The sequence below is a fragment of the Tubulanus polymorphus genome, chromosome 9 (genome assembly GCF_964204645.1).
Source record: "Tubulanus polymorphus chromosome 9, tnTubPoly1.2, whole genome shotgun sequence".
NCBI classification, from domain to species: Eukaryota; Metazoa; Nemertea; class Palaeonemertea; order Tubulaniformes; family Tubulanidae; genus Tubulanus; species Tubulanus polymorphus.
The window spans coordinates 15,573,303-15,589,578 of NC_134033.1; the positions used below are offsets into that span (position 1 = coordinate 15,573,303).

At 40.9% G+C, this 16,276-nt stretch overlaps 2 protein-coding genes and 1 long non-coding RNA gene across 4 annotated transcripts; 1 reads left to right on the top strand and 2 right to left on the bottom strand.

Annotated features, from left to right (window-relative positions):
* The first annotated feature begins 829 nt into the window (after positions 1-829).
* Positions 830-3,127, top strand: LOC141910610 (uncharacterized). The gene is made up of 3 exons (XM_074801304.1): positions 830-847; positions 1,538-1,681; positions 2,836-3,127. The coding sequence occupies exons 1-3, from the start codon at positions 830-832 to the stop codon at positions 3,094-3,096; spliced, it is 423 nt and encodes a 140-aa protein (XP_074657405.1). The 3' UTR covers positions 3,097-3,127.
* Positions 3,128-3,903: 776 nt separating this feature from the next.
* On the bottom strand, positions 3,904-7,328 carry LOC141910674 (uncharacterized). Its single transcript, XR_012619906.1, has 4 exons — positions 6,534-7,328; positions 6,303-6,448; positions 6,087-6,216; positions 3,904-5,762 (listed from the first exon to the last, which is right to left on the bottom strand). It is a non-coding gene; the product is annotated as an uncharacterized LOC141910674 (long non-coding RNA).
* A 2,198-nt stretch (positions 7,329-9,526) lies between these two features.
* On the bottom strand, positions 9,527-15,966 carry LOC141910652 (kelch-like protein 35). Of its 2 annotated transcripts, XM_074801365.1 has the most exons (8): positions 15,900-15,923; positions 15,459-15,595; positions 14,038-15,238; positions 13,413-13,608; positions 12,571-12,792; positions 12,226-12,326; positions 11,937-12,056; positions 9,527-10,916 (listed from the first exon to the last, which is right to left on the bottom strand). In XM_074801365.1, exons 2-8 carry the CDS (start codon positions 15,507-15,509, stop codon positions 10,687-10,689), a joined length of 2,121 nt encoding a protein of 706 aa, XP_074657466.1. In that variant the 5' UTR covers positions 15,510-15,595; positions 15,900-15,923; the 3' UTR covers positions 9,527-10,686. The 2 variants fall into 2 exon arrangements, with proteins under 2 accessions (XP_074657466.1, XP_074657467.1); XM_074801366.1 differs by lacking the exon at positions 15,459-15,595 and having other exon boundaries at positions 15,900-15,966.
* Between the last annotated feature and the right edge of the window lie 310 nt (positions 15,967-16,276).

Consider the following 16,276-nt stretch of genomic DNA (forward strand, 5'->3'; position numbering starts at 1 on the left):
ATTTCGACAAATAGTGTTCAGTGATGGCTTGATTTTGTTAATTAACAAAGGACAAAGAAGCTTTCTGGTCGAATGACTACGTTATCCAGTGATGAGTCTGCTTATTGTAGAATAACACTTGAAAATTGCATCCTATTTGACAGTTCTGCAAACCAGGAAGTGTTGCTAGCATAAACAACAATACTGAGCTGTGGATATTTCCTATACCTTAGAAGAGAGTCAATATATTCAAACAGGTTCGAATCCTTATTTTTAGTGTTGTATTACGCAGTGACGCGCGGGGTGGTCGGTCGCGAATTGTCACTAATTCATTTCAAAACAAAGTAGCTCAACCTAAATTATACATTTATTCGAAACTCACTCGCATTTGAACTATATTTTTGGATAAAAACAATTTCTACTCGAAGCATAAGGTTTGAACAGTAATTAAGCTACTGTTCCTCTTTTATTCCCAGAGGGACCACTATGCCGCGACCGTGGTGTCCCATGCTTGGACCCAGTAATTACTGATACGGATTCTGAATGATCCTGATGCTTACTTAGCCTTATTATACATAAAATGCATGATACGACATGATCGCCATCTATTGGAATTTCGCTGAACTGTCAGATTTATGGAATCGCCAATAACGACGATTCGCACTGAACCATATTTCACATGCGCCATCTTTTGCTAATGAGGGTCATATCATTTAAGAACGGGGGCGTCCCAGGCTCGAATCCGGCTGATTCCTAGAGCCACCAACTCTTCCTGATTTTCGGTATTTCGTAACTATTTATGACAAAAAATGCTGTTTTGATTTGTTTGACGAATACAGAAGTATGAAACATGTTACTGAGGGTTTTGGTAATTGAGAATTTTCTTTCATATTTCGATAAAACCTTTGAACAAAATTCAATTGTTACTGATAGCACTTTTCGGATGTTGGTACGTGTTACCACAGCATTAAGATAGAATTAGCTACAAGTGATGATTAGAATAAAACACATTGTCGTTTTTCTCATGAAATTTCGGTCAACGGACAATGACCTCGGGCTGACACTGATCCCCAGTTCCAGATCATAGAGGGTGAACGCAGAGGTGTCGTAGATTCGTTATTAATCGTTATATTATTCGTCGATTAATTATCGTTACTGATACCGATTCCAGAGTGACCCTGACCCGTTGCACACATATTAACTCAAGAAAATTTGCCATATCACATGAGGTAAAGGCATTTCGGCAGATCGGAACTAACTTAATTCACGGATTCTCATAACGCTAGAGGCCATGCTTAGATAAGCCATCCTCGCTTGCCAGGGTTTGATTGCCGCCCGCCCGAAGTTCACGCCAACACCTCGCCGTAAAATAAGGCCCTTCATCGGTTTATGCCCGAAGATTTCTTGGGCAGACAGGTTACCGTTTAAGCGGCATTCAGTAAATTCACCTTCAACATTTTCAAATTCATTTCGCATAAATCATGGTTGTTGTGAAATGTACCGGAAAAGATAACGTTGATTCTATTTGAACGATATAATATATTTTTATCACTGACAGTTTAATCGTTTTTTCCAAGCTGTGAAATTCTCATCGAAATCGACTCGTCACTCGTTCATTTCGTACATCGCTCCGTCACAGAAAGGCATCATCATGAAAATCAGTGTGACTTTAATGTTTTTAGCTTTCATCGGTGTTTCATTAGTGAGTATATCCACATCTTTTTAAAGTTTAGGTCTGCATATGATAATGAAACACCGCACTTGGTGAAACCTTGGAGTAATCATCATTCAAATGATAAGGTGAAGCCATTGAAACTCTCTTCCGTGATTTAAAGATAATATAAAACCGCACACTAAAGATTATGAAGATACTGCCTGAAATGTTTCCTCGCTAGTATAAAGTCGAATTTAGTAAACCCTTAACCCGGGACCCTAAACTAGTTCTGTGATTCGGGGTTCTTTCAATTCCGTCTTTCGTGGGGTGTAGCGTTGCGGTGCTACTAAAATTCTAAACGGTCACGCTGGAATTAAAAAAATTAAGAATTCAAAGCCAAGAGACTCAGGGTCGGTCCTATGGTCCATTGATCGCGTGGTGCTCTTGCCGTTGCATCGCACGGGCGCTCCATTCAGAACAATGGAACGTTCTCTTAAAAGTCTTCGGATTTAACGATTTATCGCGGTTTTTCGTCCCCCGACCAGTTCGTTGTACTGTTCGAGGTTCCAGTATAATGATGCACACAGTGTGCTGCGAGGTTCCAGTATAATGATGCACACAGTGTGCTGCGAGGTTCCAGTATAATGAGGCACACAGTGTGCTGCTAGAAACTGCGGGTGGGCGTTGCCTGCAGAGTGTCTTGATTACTTCAACGACGCCTATCCCTTAAACGAACCCGCCGAACCCGGTTACACCATCCTCCCCCGGCAGGGATTCGAACCTGATGGCATCGAGATTGCCACGACACGAAACCCTGCCATAATCGACCGTGTGCGCAGATACATGCGCAGTTCAGATGATGTGATTTTTAGCCAATCAGAAATCCCGTTTATTTTAGCCCGGGTTTTTCTCATTTAAAGTTATTTTGAAATTTGCCTCAACGATTATACAACGAGCAATCTGATTGGTGCCGCCAGTTTTCGTTCGGAAAGCTGCGCATGTACCTGCGCACCCGGTCTACTGATGCAGGGGTTCGTGCCGTGGCTGAGTGTAGCGATGCCATCAGGTTCGAGTCCCTGCAGAGGGAGGATGGGTTTCACGGGCCTGAATTAATTAGTGATGTTTCGATGAATTGTTTGTTGAATAATGAATTAAAGAATTAAAGGGAAATGTCGATTTTAAGTTGAATTGTTTATTTATAGGCGGTGCTCGACAAGGAATGTCATTCAGACGACGAATGCGGAATATCGGAATGTTGTATGATGACTGTGGGGGCGCCACATGAGATGCCCGGAATTTGCTTCAACGCTCATTTGAAAGACGCACCGTGTGACCCGCGACAGTACGAAACCGTCATGGGCAAACATTTGTTCGACTGCCCATGCGCTAAAAACTTGAAATGTGACAAAAATACCGATCCTGAACATCTCGATTCGAGACCAATGATTTGTCAACCAAAATAGATTGTTAATTAAAACATGAATAAGTATCGTATGTACGATTTTTCATTTATTGATGATGATTGATGATGATGAAGACAAACGACTATTTCTTGAACTACCCATCCTCGCTTGCCAGGGGTCCGGTATCACTCCCGAACTCGCTTCAACCAGTAGTGGGTTCGAATCCCTTGACGGGTGAAGATGTGAACTACCCGGCGTGCCGGCCCGCTTTACATTAGTTCGCAGAAATTACGTTAGGGGACCGTATGGTGCTGCCACCAAGCTAACCAGCTTGCCGGTCTCTACTTCAGCTATAGACTGGTTGTCGGTCTCTATCTTCAGTTAGACGGCGAATGCAGGTGGCGCAGAATTGGACAGGCGACCAGTCTATCCAGTTATAGGGATGTCCTGGGTTCGAACCTAGAAATTACTGACGCTGATTGTGAGTGATCTTCCAGGGACTTCCAGGACCAGTATCAGTGATCCGTGGATACGGGAGTTGGTCATTTTTATGGACTTTCGCATTCGAAATTTGCTATCGCGAATATTCTTCCTTTGGTACAAATAACTTCCGAACGAAGCTTAGTTTCTCTATGCGCTACTAAAACGAAGACCTACTGCACTCATCACTTGGGGCACTATCCGTGTATTTAACCACCTCTGTCAATGAGTGTAGGCTATACCAGATATAAACAAAGGCATATCAATCATAAATTGGTCGGTTTTCTCGGGTGCATAGTCTTCGTTTTAGAAGTGCTTTGTTTTAGTAACACTTGTTGCTTAACTAAATGAATGACAAATTTCAAAATCAATCATATTTATTCTCATACAACAATTATACAAAATGCCAGGAGTGCTCGAGGAATTATAACGTAAGCTCCTCAAACCCGTGGACTTTGAAAAACAGCTAGTCCAACCACGATAGGCGTATAAACTATAAACGAGAGTTTACGCCATGGTCCAACCATAGACTCTAAAACAAAAAAGTCTATTGCCCTAACCATGGACTCAATTTTCCATGGCCCCCGCACTAAAACCAGAGATACCTGGCCAAACTCTGGAAAGCGTAGGATTAAGTAATCAATCTGATTTACATTATTTACATCATTCTATTTTCACATTCCGTAACAAATTATTAACGTTTCGCTTATTTTCTCAAATTTTAATAGTGATTTTATTTCTATCAATATACGTATGTAATTGTACTAACTTAAAAACCACAATTGTTACATTGGTATTTCGAAGTCTTTATCTACGATACATTTCCACTTCAGCTGATTTATACAATTTGCATCAATAGGAAAATAACAAAAATACACAGAGGATTGTAAACTTTGATCCATAAAACACCGAAAATTGAAAATTATGAGTTATTTAAAAACAGTTCAAAATAAAAACACTAAACCTACAAATTCACTCACTCTGGAAAGCGTAAGGTTAACTCATTGATCAATCTTATTAATTACAAGAAAACTTAAAACATTTGTCTAATTTTCCTCATCTAAGAGATTTCTTTAAACATTATCAACTACCTTATTTCACAAATGTTACATTTGAAACAAAGCAGGGTCCGATCTAAGCACTGGTCCAATTGCCCGGGACAAGTAGGGCAATATGTAGGTTATCATTATCACTCGTCCACCGGGCTTGTGTAATTCTATGTCTCAAAGCTTTTATCCCACTCGATCCAAGGGATGATTGTATCACAATCGGACTGCTCATGTAGGGCAAGTTGATTTTCTAGGGGGCAAGTGATAATACATATATGCTTGCACCAAGGTCAAGTGGCATTTATTCATTAGATCAAGCCCTGCAAACTATTATAAAGGTTTTTCTTCGTGATATTTTAACATAAATCAAGTATCTTCATATAAGGGTTTGACTGACAAAGCTACGGTAACTTCTTAATTGTATTATTCGACTTGATACATTTAGTACATCTACAATTCAGTAAATACTTAATATTTGTACGTCAACTCTGGCCTAACGTATTCTATGTTTCCTAATTATGTGATATCTACACACACAAATAGCCACATTTGACTATGTTTAACTATGGTAAGTTCGAAGATTAAACTCACAATATCATGTTGAAACTATATCTCAGTTTAGGAGTTAACTCAACAGACCTACGAGTTCAAACAAGGCGCTCGACGCGACCATTTACCCCATGTGACTACATGAATACAACCATGGATCGAAGACCAATATCGTGAATTAATGGAGCTTAGCTTTTATTAGACTCTCATATTGCATAAAACATTATAAAATAGTTTCCTCGAAAACACTATATTATCCATCAGACTGGTATGAAAAAGGGTAATAAGTAACAAAAAACAATACTTTACTACAGAAGTCCACTATTGTCTTCGCCGCTCCTGGATTTCAGTGTTTATAACATGCACTATTGTTTATGCTGCTCCTAATAAGATACACTATTGTCTTTGCTGCTTTTAAAACAGCGTTTATCCTGAATCAGTGTTTATGAGATAATCCCGTAGCTGAATCAGTGTTTATAAGATTCACTATTGTCTCTGCTGCTCCTGATAAAATGTTTTATAGAAATCAACCACCGATTGTAGAAGTATCCATCGTTGAGTGATTAATCCGTTGCTGGCTCCTCAACTTCTCATCTGGGCTTCTTGTGAGTGTCTTCTTCAGACCATTATTTCCGAGATGTAGTTTGGCTGAAATAAAGTGAAGCAAAACATTTCAGACAGATTTATCATAATTTACCGGTACATGTCATTTCAAATTACAAGCCACCGTGTTTTTCACAAAGTAAAATTCATTGATGTCAATTGCTGATTTAAACCCTAATAATTAACTGCAGTAGTAGGACTAGTTCATCACTGTTTAAGACTAATGAAGATAAAAGTTTAAAGATAAAAGATCAGCCATGTGGACCGGTAAATAGATTTTGATGATAGTCACTTATCAAATGATATTCATATGAGGCCCGAAATTTCTGCATACCAGTAATTTCATGTATATCATGTATGTCAACTTACCTTTAAAGATTGCTGGGTTCAGTTCTGGCCTCTTCTGTGTCCTGTGCCAGTTTGTAGATTTGTCGTGCCAGGTTGTAGATTTTGGACTAGTTGATCTCAAGCAGGGCTTTTTCTTATAGTTGAAATTTAGCTGCAATCATTAAAAGATGGATGTCCTGTTATCACAAAACATTTCATTTAGAATTAATCGAAATAATCCATGAAAAATCAACTTACATTTCAAGTTTGCTGGGTTCAGTATCGGTTAGAATGTTCTCGGTTTATGCGTCTGACTTGGATTGTTCTGTGGGCTGAGCTAATCTGTAGATTTTCTGATTAGTAGTTGATCTCAAGCTGGGATTTTTCTTATTGCTGAAATTTAGCTGCAATGATTAAAAGAAGATATCCTGTAATGACAAAATATTTCATTTAGAATCAATCATAATAATTCCATGGCTATCAAGTTACCTTTTATGATTGCTGGGTTCATTATCGGCAATTATCTTATTAGTTCGTTGGTTGATAAGTTCAATTCTAGTTGGCCTCATCGGTGTGCTGTTCCAGTTGGTCGATTTTGGACGAGTAGTTGATCTCAAGCTGGGTTTTTTCTTTTTGAAATTTAGCTGCAATGATTAAAAGAAGATATCCTGTTATCTCGCAAAATTTCATTTAGAATTAATCATAATAATTTCCATAAAAATCTGGGTTCAGTATCGGTGACGATCTTTTAGATAGGTTAGATATCAAGCTGGGCCTTTCCAGATAAAGTTTAGCTGAAATGAATAACAGAACGATATTCTGTAATTGCAGAATCCTTTCTGCATCATACATTGTAATTTACATTAGTATCAACTTAACTTTCAAGATTGCAGAGTTCAGCAGCGACTAGGATTTTCTTGACGGTGGTTGAATCTTCAGAATCACTTAATTGTCTTCTTGTCTTCTTCGACGAAGCTACAAATGAATAAAACAACATTCTGTAGTCACACATTACTTCATTACTCCTAATTTACATGTATATCAACTTAACTTTCAAGATTGCCTAGTTCAGTATTCTTTTTTCGGCATCTTCTGTAGTCGCCTTGTTGCATCTTCGTCTTCAACTTCTTTGGAGTCCTGAAATGAAAAAAAAGAGAAGAGCGATGAAAACCTGGTACGGAACAAAACTAATGTCCGAAAGCTTTTCAGCTCTCCGTCGCCGGTCACATGCCGAGAACACCAGACAATGAGCCAGCCAGGAATATACTGCCCTCTACACGCCCTCACACAGAACGCGAAAACCAGAATGACAACGCCTCACATTCCCCATCTAACTGCAGGATGTACTGGGCGACGTCAGTAACTGACACACCTGTAAAATTGCACGAAACACAAATAGCGCAGTACAACCAGCTTGACCGGGTTGAGATTCAGGATCTCAACTAGCACTCAAAAGCGTGACAAGAGACTTCATCCACTGACCGAGGTTGTCACAAGGACACAATGAAACTAGCACTCACAAGCCGACAAGAGACTTCATCCACTGACCGGGGTTGTCACAAGGACACAATGAAAACTAGCAATCAAACTAGAAATCAAAGAGCGTGACAGTAGAATCATCCCTCAGCCGACTCAGAATACCAGAAACAAAGAGCGTGACAGTAGAATCATCCCTCATCCGGGCGGTCACAAGGACACAATGAATGCTAGTAGCGTGACAATCCAGTATAACCGCTCCATTTGTATCCCGCGCAATCTCGCAGATATGCCCGTCATTGACATCACTCAGCACACACTTTGTAGATAGGTGGGGGCGGTGAGGCCTCGTCATCCTGGTTTTCGTGTTCCGTATGAGGGCGTGTAGAAGGCAGCCATTTCCTGTCCGACTCTTTGTCTGACATCCTCGACATGTGACCGGCGAAGGAGAGCCGACGCTTTCGGACATTAGTTTTGTTCCAGCTAACGTTGAAATTCGACAGAGAAATCGGCCCTGAAAAACATAACGGGTTAGAAGCTGAAAAATAGAACGGATTAACGAACACGGAACAGTACAGGACAGCACGGAGACGAACGGTAACACATAAAACATAAAGACGTCGTTCCTCAGGAAGCAGGAACAGGAGCGCAGCGAAGATCGCCAGGAGAATCCACGGAAGCATGTCTGCACAGTGTGAGAGAGCGGAGGTGAATGAGCTCGCCTATGCTTATACACCGTGGTCAGCCGGTGACGTATTCCAATTGTGATTAATAGCGCGTGCGAATGATATCAACAACCCTGAAAAACCGCAATTGTGTCTCTATTGTTGAATGGATTTACATTGAGAGCTTATAGAAGGTTCTACTGCCAGGTTGAATACGCGCCAGTAGTCAGCTGAACAATATCGTGGAACTTTGATATAAGGCCATAGAATAGATTACTTGATCCTCAAAAGCTCCCCTCCGAATTTAAAGCCGCCGCCTGTTTTTTTTTTCTTAACTGTTAGAATAATCTATAAACTATACCGACAAGTAGCTTTTCAGTTCAAAATTCACACCAACACAGGTCTTCATATCATATAGCTTTTGGGATATTTCATATCATACATACGGTACCGGTATGAAATATAACACTGTCTCCCAGACAATTTTACAACTTCTGACGAGAATCACGTATTTGCTGCTCTATGAAAAATCCCCAAAAGCACCAAGGTTTATCAGCTACTGTAATGTCGTTACTAAAACTATGCACTACTAAAACGAAGATCGAGAAGGCATGCACACCAGGTTATTTTTGTTAACATCGCATGTATATTCAAAACAATGGATTATGATGGCAGTTAAAGACGAGTTGGATGAATACACGTTGAACTAAACTCTTCCAGGGGTCACATTTTAAGCTTGGCTGAGAAACTTGATCGTATGGACGCTAGCGAGAGGCATCAATGTATAGATTACGATTCATACTGTAACACCCGCCTTAGGCTAAAAAAGATTGATACTTAGTTTCTCAGCTCTGCTAAGCTTCAATGCTGACCCGGCCGGCCGCCTATCTACTGATTATAAATTTTATCCTATTTTACAAAAATGACCTGGCCGCTGCGGAGAAACAAGGTATCATTTTTGTTTAGCCTTACAATTACATATTTTACCAGGTGACATGTGGATAGCTTCCTTACATCCTTACATTACAGGAAAGTCCATATTAAGAATTTCGCTTCTTGTTACTGGTTTCATTCATTCACTATCAATTGTGACAAGTCCCTGCGAGTGATCCCTTGATGTGGAATAGAGGATGAATAGGCAGGCCATTTTATTCTCAGTGCCCACGTCATAAAACTCTGTCACCAGTATTTAAACCATCAATTGGGGGGTTGGAGATAAAGAACCACTGAAAGAAACTCAGTTACTGTCAAGAATACGAATACAAATAAACTGCACTAAAGATACAAGACAAACAATTAAATCATTGATTTTCTGTTTAATTAACAAAAAAATTCCTATAATATATAACAAGCTTTATGGTTTATCGATACAAAATACTATTTTTTTCGCAATATTCTTTTATCCTTTTAAACATGCTTCCCATGAGATTCTACCACAAACGGGAAAGGGATCTCGTTTATATACACTGCAATAACAAACCTAGTATAACTAATTAAGCTAAAAAGAATTGATAACTAGTTTCTCCTTTCTGCTTAGGTTAAAAGTTGACCCGGCTGGCCGCCTATCTATCCTGTACATTTCTTTATTTCAAACCATGATTAATTTTACCATAACAGACCCAGCAGCTGTAGAAATAAACTGATTACAAATTCTATTATATTTTACAAAATGACCCGGCCGCTACGGAGAAACAAGGTATCATTTTTGTTTAGCCTAATAAACCTAGTATAACTCTGTGGTAACCATAATTAGGATTTGAATATTTGAGACGGATTTTAACATCGACGAATGTTTGAAACACTCACAAATACAAGGGTCAATCAAAATACAAAGTCGACAGTAGCAACAAGTTTTACAAAATCACAAATAATCATCGTCACAAATCTAAAATTGATTAAATGATCTACAATGAATGAATATATCTATATAAACATTACTATCAAATGCAACTTATAAATTTCATGGTTCCTTATATAATAGAATATTGTGGATCAATTTCCACAGTTGTCCGTTTAACTGTTTGAGTCAAGATTAGTTAATTATATCCAATTCATGTAATAGTTTCAGGCTCAAATTTGAACTGCGGAACAGGGTTCAGATGATTGCGAATTGAAGCCAAATGCAAGTCGAAACCTCTCACTCAGATCTACTGGGCTCAGTTGCAATTTATGTCCAAAAGTGGTCTTTAATCTTGAAACCGGTCTTAAGTTGTAAGATTGGCTACCGAACAAAAATGACTGGTTTTACATTAGATTGGTTATCTAACACAAATAAGCTTAACTAGTCACAAGTTGTTAGATTGACTGGCATAGAACCAAAATCAGCTTAGACTGGTCTTAAAAGTTGTTTGATTGTTTTTTTGAACACAAATGAGCTTAGACTGCTCTGAAGTTGTCAGATTGGTTATAGAACCAAAATGAGCTTAGACTGGACTTAAATTTAAGCCATGAGTGTGCTAAACCACTAAACCACATGCCAGTCCTGAACCAATGTACACGTTTTAGTGATTGGAAGTTGTGTGGGACGTCAGTAGCCGTTTCGGAATATTACTGACGCAACAATGGATGCGTTTCATCATCGTCGAGTCAGCGCGGTTACGAATAGACGGTTTGTGCTTCCAACGCGACGTACCGTCGGCGGCCGAATTATCCAAATAGTAATAGCCGGTAACACCGGGGGAGCCACTCTCTCCGCTGATCATATACAATGTGTTATTATACTTCACTACACCTAGAAATATAAAGTAAAACATGTTCGACAAACTTCATTCAATGTCGGCGATCTATGATTCGACATGTTTGCACTGATGTCTCATTCTTATACAACTTGCACCTCGCCACATTGGGGGGAGGGGTTTTCGACAAACTCAGACAAAAACGAAATAATCTACCAATTGCCTAATGGTATTTTAGAATTGTTTTCTCTGAATTATTTCATACCAGCCCCATTTTAACCCTTTCAGTGCTGACTAATCAATACCCTATAGTGCTGGAGTTAATTTGAAAATTTTGAAAAATTCAACCCTAGTGTGTTGAATAATGGGAATACCGCTATAGTGCATCTACACCGCAGCGCGGTGCATCGTTAGTTACTAGTATTTCACTTCACAGTCTTTCAATAGAGATATAAACTAATTACTAATTGAAAATCAATACACCGCAGTGAGGTGTACTAGCAAAATCCATCACCGATTCATACACCGCACTGCGGTGTATACGCACTGAAAGGGTTAATGAGCAGTTGATGTTATAACAGTTTATTCTGACAGTTTCGAATTAATCAGTGATTACAACATAAGCGGCTACTAGTTGCTTTGGCTTTATCATAAGCAATTGGCCCCTTATTTTTAACATGTTATTTTTGTTCTCTGATGATGAAGTTTAGTCAAAACTGTCAGAATAAATTGTTAAATCATTAACTGTGGGTTTTGCTCATTGACTCTGAAATACCGAGATTACTGAGATTAATATCGGTATTTCAGAGTCCCAATGTGTCTGAATAAGGTGTGGTCTTCTGGACCCAGTTCCACAGTTGTGAGTTAGAGTTAAATCTGAGCTAAAGTTGGTTCATTTTCAGTGATTTAACCCAAAGTTAAATCTTAACTCGGGACTGTGGAACTGGACCCTGCTGATGATTGAACATTATTTATACCGATGACAATGACATAATAACTGTTTGTAATCAACCAACTCTAAATGCAGGCGTAAAACCAACAGTGGAGATAATTGCTCAGCGTTAAGGATTTCTTACCCGTGGCACCCATGGGTTGGGGTAACTCTGGACCGAAGCTCCACGATTCATCAGCAGGGTCGAATACTTCGATTTCCTTCAAATAATCCGAACCGTTTTCATTCCAAGATTTCTTGCCTCCTGAAAAAAATTGATCGAACTTGCGACATTTTGCTCCAAATCAACGGAGTTTCAAGCAATATTTTTAAAGCATTTTCTGTTTAAAAGGAATTTTCAAGAAATTCAAGGAGTCGTAGGGACCATGTAGTCACACTAAATGTTGGTTCAGCTGCCGGGATTTTATCCTTACCGCAGATATATATCTTATCCTGAAACACGACGGCCGCCGTCAAAATACGACCACTTTTCATCGACGGCAACTTCGTCCAAACATCGAATGCGGGGTCATAGCTGGAAATAAAAAATACCGATTCATTCTGAAATCGCGGTTTACGAATTGAAATACCCTGAACTCTGTCTACCTAATACCTCTAATTGTAGCAGTTTTGAAAAGAAGTAATTTGATGACCACAAAAGCAGTTCAAGAGATATCAATATTTTTGGGAGGTGATTATTCAACAAATAGAGTAGAATCTACTCTCAAATATTCGTAGTCATCTCAAGTATTCAACCGTCACAATGAAGTCCAACTCACCAGTAAGCGGTATTCATAACTTGCGGTCCGATTTCAAAGCTGTTCGTGTTTTTCGCGACTCCTCCGAATATGTAGAGTTTTCCTTTGAAGCTGACTCCGGCCATACACGCGAGGCCGACGGGCAGACAGGCGACTCTCGACCACGTGTCGCTCATTGGGTCGTATTTCTCGACGTAATTGTGAATGGTCGTTACATTGATGCCTCCGATCGCATACATAAACCTTTAAACAACGTAAATATAAAGCTTTAAACAGCGCACGTAATCAGAAAGTTCACATCAATCTCGAAAAACAAGCAGCATGATATGACTGAGTAGTGGTCTGAAGCCATTAGCTTTAGAACTGAAATTTACTTAGTCTGGTCTCTAAGCCATTAGAATGGTTATGGAACCAAAATGATTCTAAACTGGTCTAAAGTTGTTAGATTCCTCATAGAACCAAAATGGGCTTAGACTGGACTTAAGTTGTTAGATTGGCTATGGAACCAAAATGAGTCTAAACTGGTCTAAAGTTGTTAGATTGGCTACAGAACCAAAATAGGCTTAAACTGGTCGTAAGTTGTTAGATTGGTTATAGAACTAAAATGATCTTAGACAGGTCTTAAGGTGTTAGATTGGTTATAGAACCAAAATAGGCTTAGACTGGTTTTGCTCGATTATCGAACTAACATAGAGTTTTAAGACTGGTCTTAAGTTTTTTGATAGCATACAGATCTTAAATCTATGCCTTAAAAACTTTGATCTGTCCGTTATTTCTTATGTGATTTCCCTCCGTCCTTAGACGAGATGTAAGATGTAATTTCGTTACCCCCCCCCCCACTGAGGCAGAACCGACAGACATACCGATCTACGACTACGAGATTGAAGAATGATCGTGGATCTTTCATGCGTTTCTTCTTCGTGATCGTGCCGGTCATCGAATTGAACGCGTAAACGTGTCGCGAGTCGGTGTTCGAAGGCGCCACCTGGTGCGCGGAGTCGTTACTACGACACGTTCGTCCGCCGGCGATATACACCTCGTTATTCATCAGAGCGCAACCTGAAAAAAAAAACACGAAACAATCTGTGAAAACACGAAACGAAAAAACCTAAAACATGAAACATGAAAAAATAACCCAAAAACATGAAACATATTGTGATACACAGGGTGGAAACTTTCCAACCATTTACAAATCCAGAGTTTGCCCTGATTTATCCATGTTATAACACAATATGTTCAAAATGGTTCGATGTTTCTTTTTCCCAATGGGGAGAGACCAGTGAAGAACCTTCGACGAAAAAACTCTGTTTGAACCCATAAACCCTGGATTAACGAGACCAGTGGCTTAAACCACTCGGCCACTGCGCCTCTCCACTGAGCCATCATATTAACAATGAGAAACCATGGTTATAACTGACAAATTTCGAAATGTTCTGAGGGTCTATAATTTTGCTTCCACATCTATGAAACCAACAGTAGAACACTTACCGGGCATTTTAACGGTGTCCGGGAGCTGACCGAGAACGTGAGACGTCAATTGTCCGTTGCTGCCGAGCGTTAACAACGTTATATTCTGAACGCGTTCGCGACTCGTAGAGGGCGCTGTATGCGCCGGCATGCGACTGCCGTACATACCGACGGTGATGATACCGTGCGCGAACTGCATCCCGCGTCGCGGCATCAGATTCAGATCGCTCTCGTGTCGCCGATTCGGCAGCATGTTGAACGTGCGAACGCTCGCGATCAGCGGCGCGACTCTGTCGTCGTCCGAGAGCAATGCGTTCGTTTCGATCTTATCGTGCAGATAATACGAGTCGAGCAGCGCGAGTCGCACGTTCGCGAACACGGCGTAGACATTTGCGCGGCGCACGTCCAAACTGTGGTCGATCCATTTCAACGCGGCGCGAACGACGAACTCCTCGCTCGGGACGTTCAACGCGTCGGACGCGAGCGTTTCGAGCAGCAGGTCAACGGGCATTTCGGCGAACTCGGTCGTGTTCGAAATCGCGACGAAATTCGAACAGATCTGCGTCCAACAACGCGTCGCCAAGGTGACGCACAAGTGCGCCTTCGCGAATACGAACATCTCGACGCAGTTACCGAGGGAAACGTGTCGCACCATGAAATCCTCGCAGATCCGTTTCAGTCCGTCCATTTGTAGCAAGTTGGCCGCCGATAACAAGTCCTGCACGTTATCCGTCGTGTAGCAACACCAGCCGCCGTATACGTACTCGAGTACGAGGTCGAGCGTGTCCTCGCTCATCGCCATGGTGATGACGCGTTCGCGCGACTCGAGGAAGTCATGCGAGAACATCGCGCGGAAAAACGGACTGCTGACGATCAACACGATCTTGTGACACGGGAACTCGCGATCGCCAGCTTTCAATACGACGTCGGTGAACTCTTTCGAGTCGTACAGTTCGAACAGTCCGTTGAGTAACGCCGTCGATCGATGGCGGTCGTACTCGTGGTCGGGCGCGCGGTCGTCGTCGCCGTCGACAATACTGACCGATTGGTTCGCCTGCGCGAGCACGCGTCGATGAGACTGCAGGTTGTCGCCGTCGGTTGCCATGGCGGCGAGCGGCTGCGCGGGTCGGTGTCTGTTGTAGAGATGGCCGAATGGAAGACTGAGTTGGGATGAAGTGTCGCTATTATTGTCGGACATCGAGATGAATCCGAGCGGATTGATCTGTCGAAAAATAAATAGTAAACAGGAATTGAACTCACAGCAAGTGATTAACGGATCAACGACACAGGAATTAGTAAAATTAAAATTAGTACTACGCTTCACTGATTATGAGCTGGGCCCTGAGCCTGAGATCAATCTAAGTACTTGGACTTGGAGCGGTGGGGCCCAGTAGCGATCTACTACGATCTGGGAAGCCAGGTTGTGGGTTCGAGCCTCGTACATTGCCGTAGTGTCCTCGGGCAAGACACTTTTCTTCATTGCCTCTCTCCATCCAGGAGTAGATGGGTACCTGGTCTGATAGATGACTCCTGAGCGCTTGTAAGCAGCTCGGTGTTATTACTTGGTCAGAGGAATTCGCTACAAAATAGCGCACGAAAAATACATTAAAATTAAATTTGGAAGGATTTCTTCATCCAAAGAAGGACTTAGAGTCAAAAAGAAGGACAAAGATGATGTAAGCCCAAATATTTTCTAAAAGATGGACAAAGTCAAAGATTGAAGGAAGGACTTGGTTGGGCCCTTCGTCGTTCGTCGTTGGGGATGGACCGCTGAAAACCCTGCAATAATGTGTTGACCGTCCGAATGTGATTTCATTGACATGGAAGCATTCACAGATCACGTCCCACACTTCCTTTTATCTTATCACCTTTAAAAAACTCACATTATTTATGTAGAAATATTCAAGTATTCTGCCGCGGTCATCGCGACTTAATCAGACGCCATATTGGTTCGCAGTCTATTGGAACCAATTCAATTCAATTCAGTTTACTCCTAGACTGGTTGCCGGTCTCTTGACCGCGAATGCAGGTGGCGCAGAATTAGACAGGCGACCAGTCTAGTTTACTCTGCCAAACCCTGGCAAGCGAGGATGTAAACAATCGGGACACGAATAACAAATTGGACAAACTAGCCCTTAATTCGTTGCTATTTTACTATTCGTATCATTTTGATATTTTTTCGTGTAGTTGCATACAGTTTAGATAATTTTTTGCCGCTTATTTTTTTTACATTTTGAGTCCGGCGGCGCCGTCCGATTTC

Bases quoted from the DNA above. Each gene is read 5' to 3' on its own strand.
- LOC141910610 (XM_074801304.1), top strand. The intron at 1,682-2,835 runs GTGAGTATATCC...GTTTATTTATAG, and splicing joins CTTTCATCGGTGTTTCATTA to GCGGTGCTCGACAAGGAATG.
- LOC141910652 (XM_074801365.1), bottom strand. From the start codon at position 15,509: ATGGAGAGAGGCAATGAAGAAAAGTGTCTTGCCCGAGGACACTACGGC. The intron at 13,609-14,037 runs GTAAGTGTTCTA...TTTTTTTTTCAG, and splicing joins GGACACCGTTAAAATGCCCG to GTTGCGCTCTGATGAATAAC. The intron at 12,057-12,225 runs GTAAGGATAAAA...AATTTTTTTCAG, and splicing joins GGATAAGATATATATCTGCG to GAGGCAAGAAATCTTGGAAT.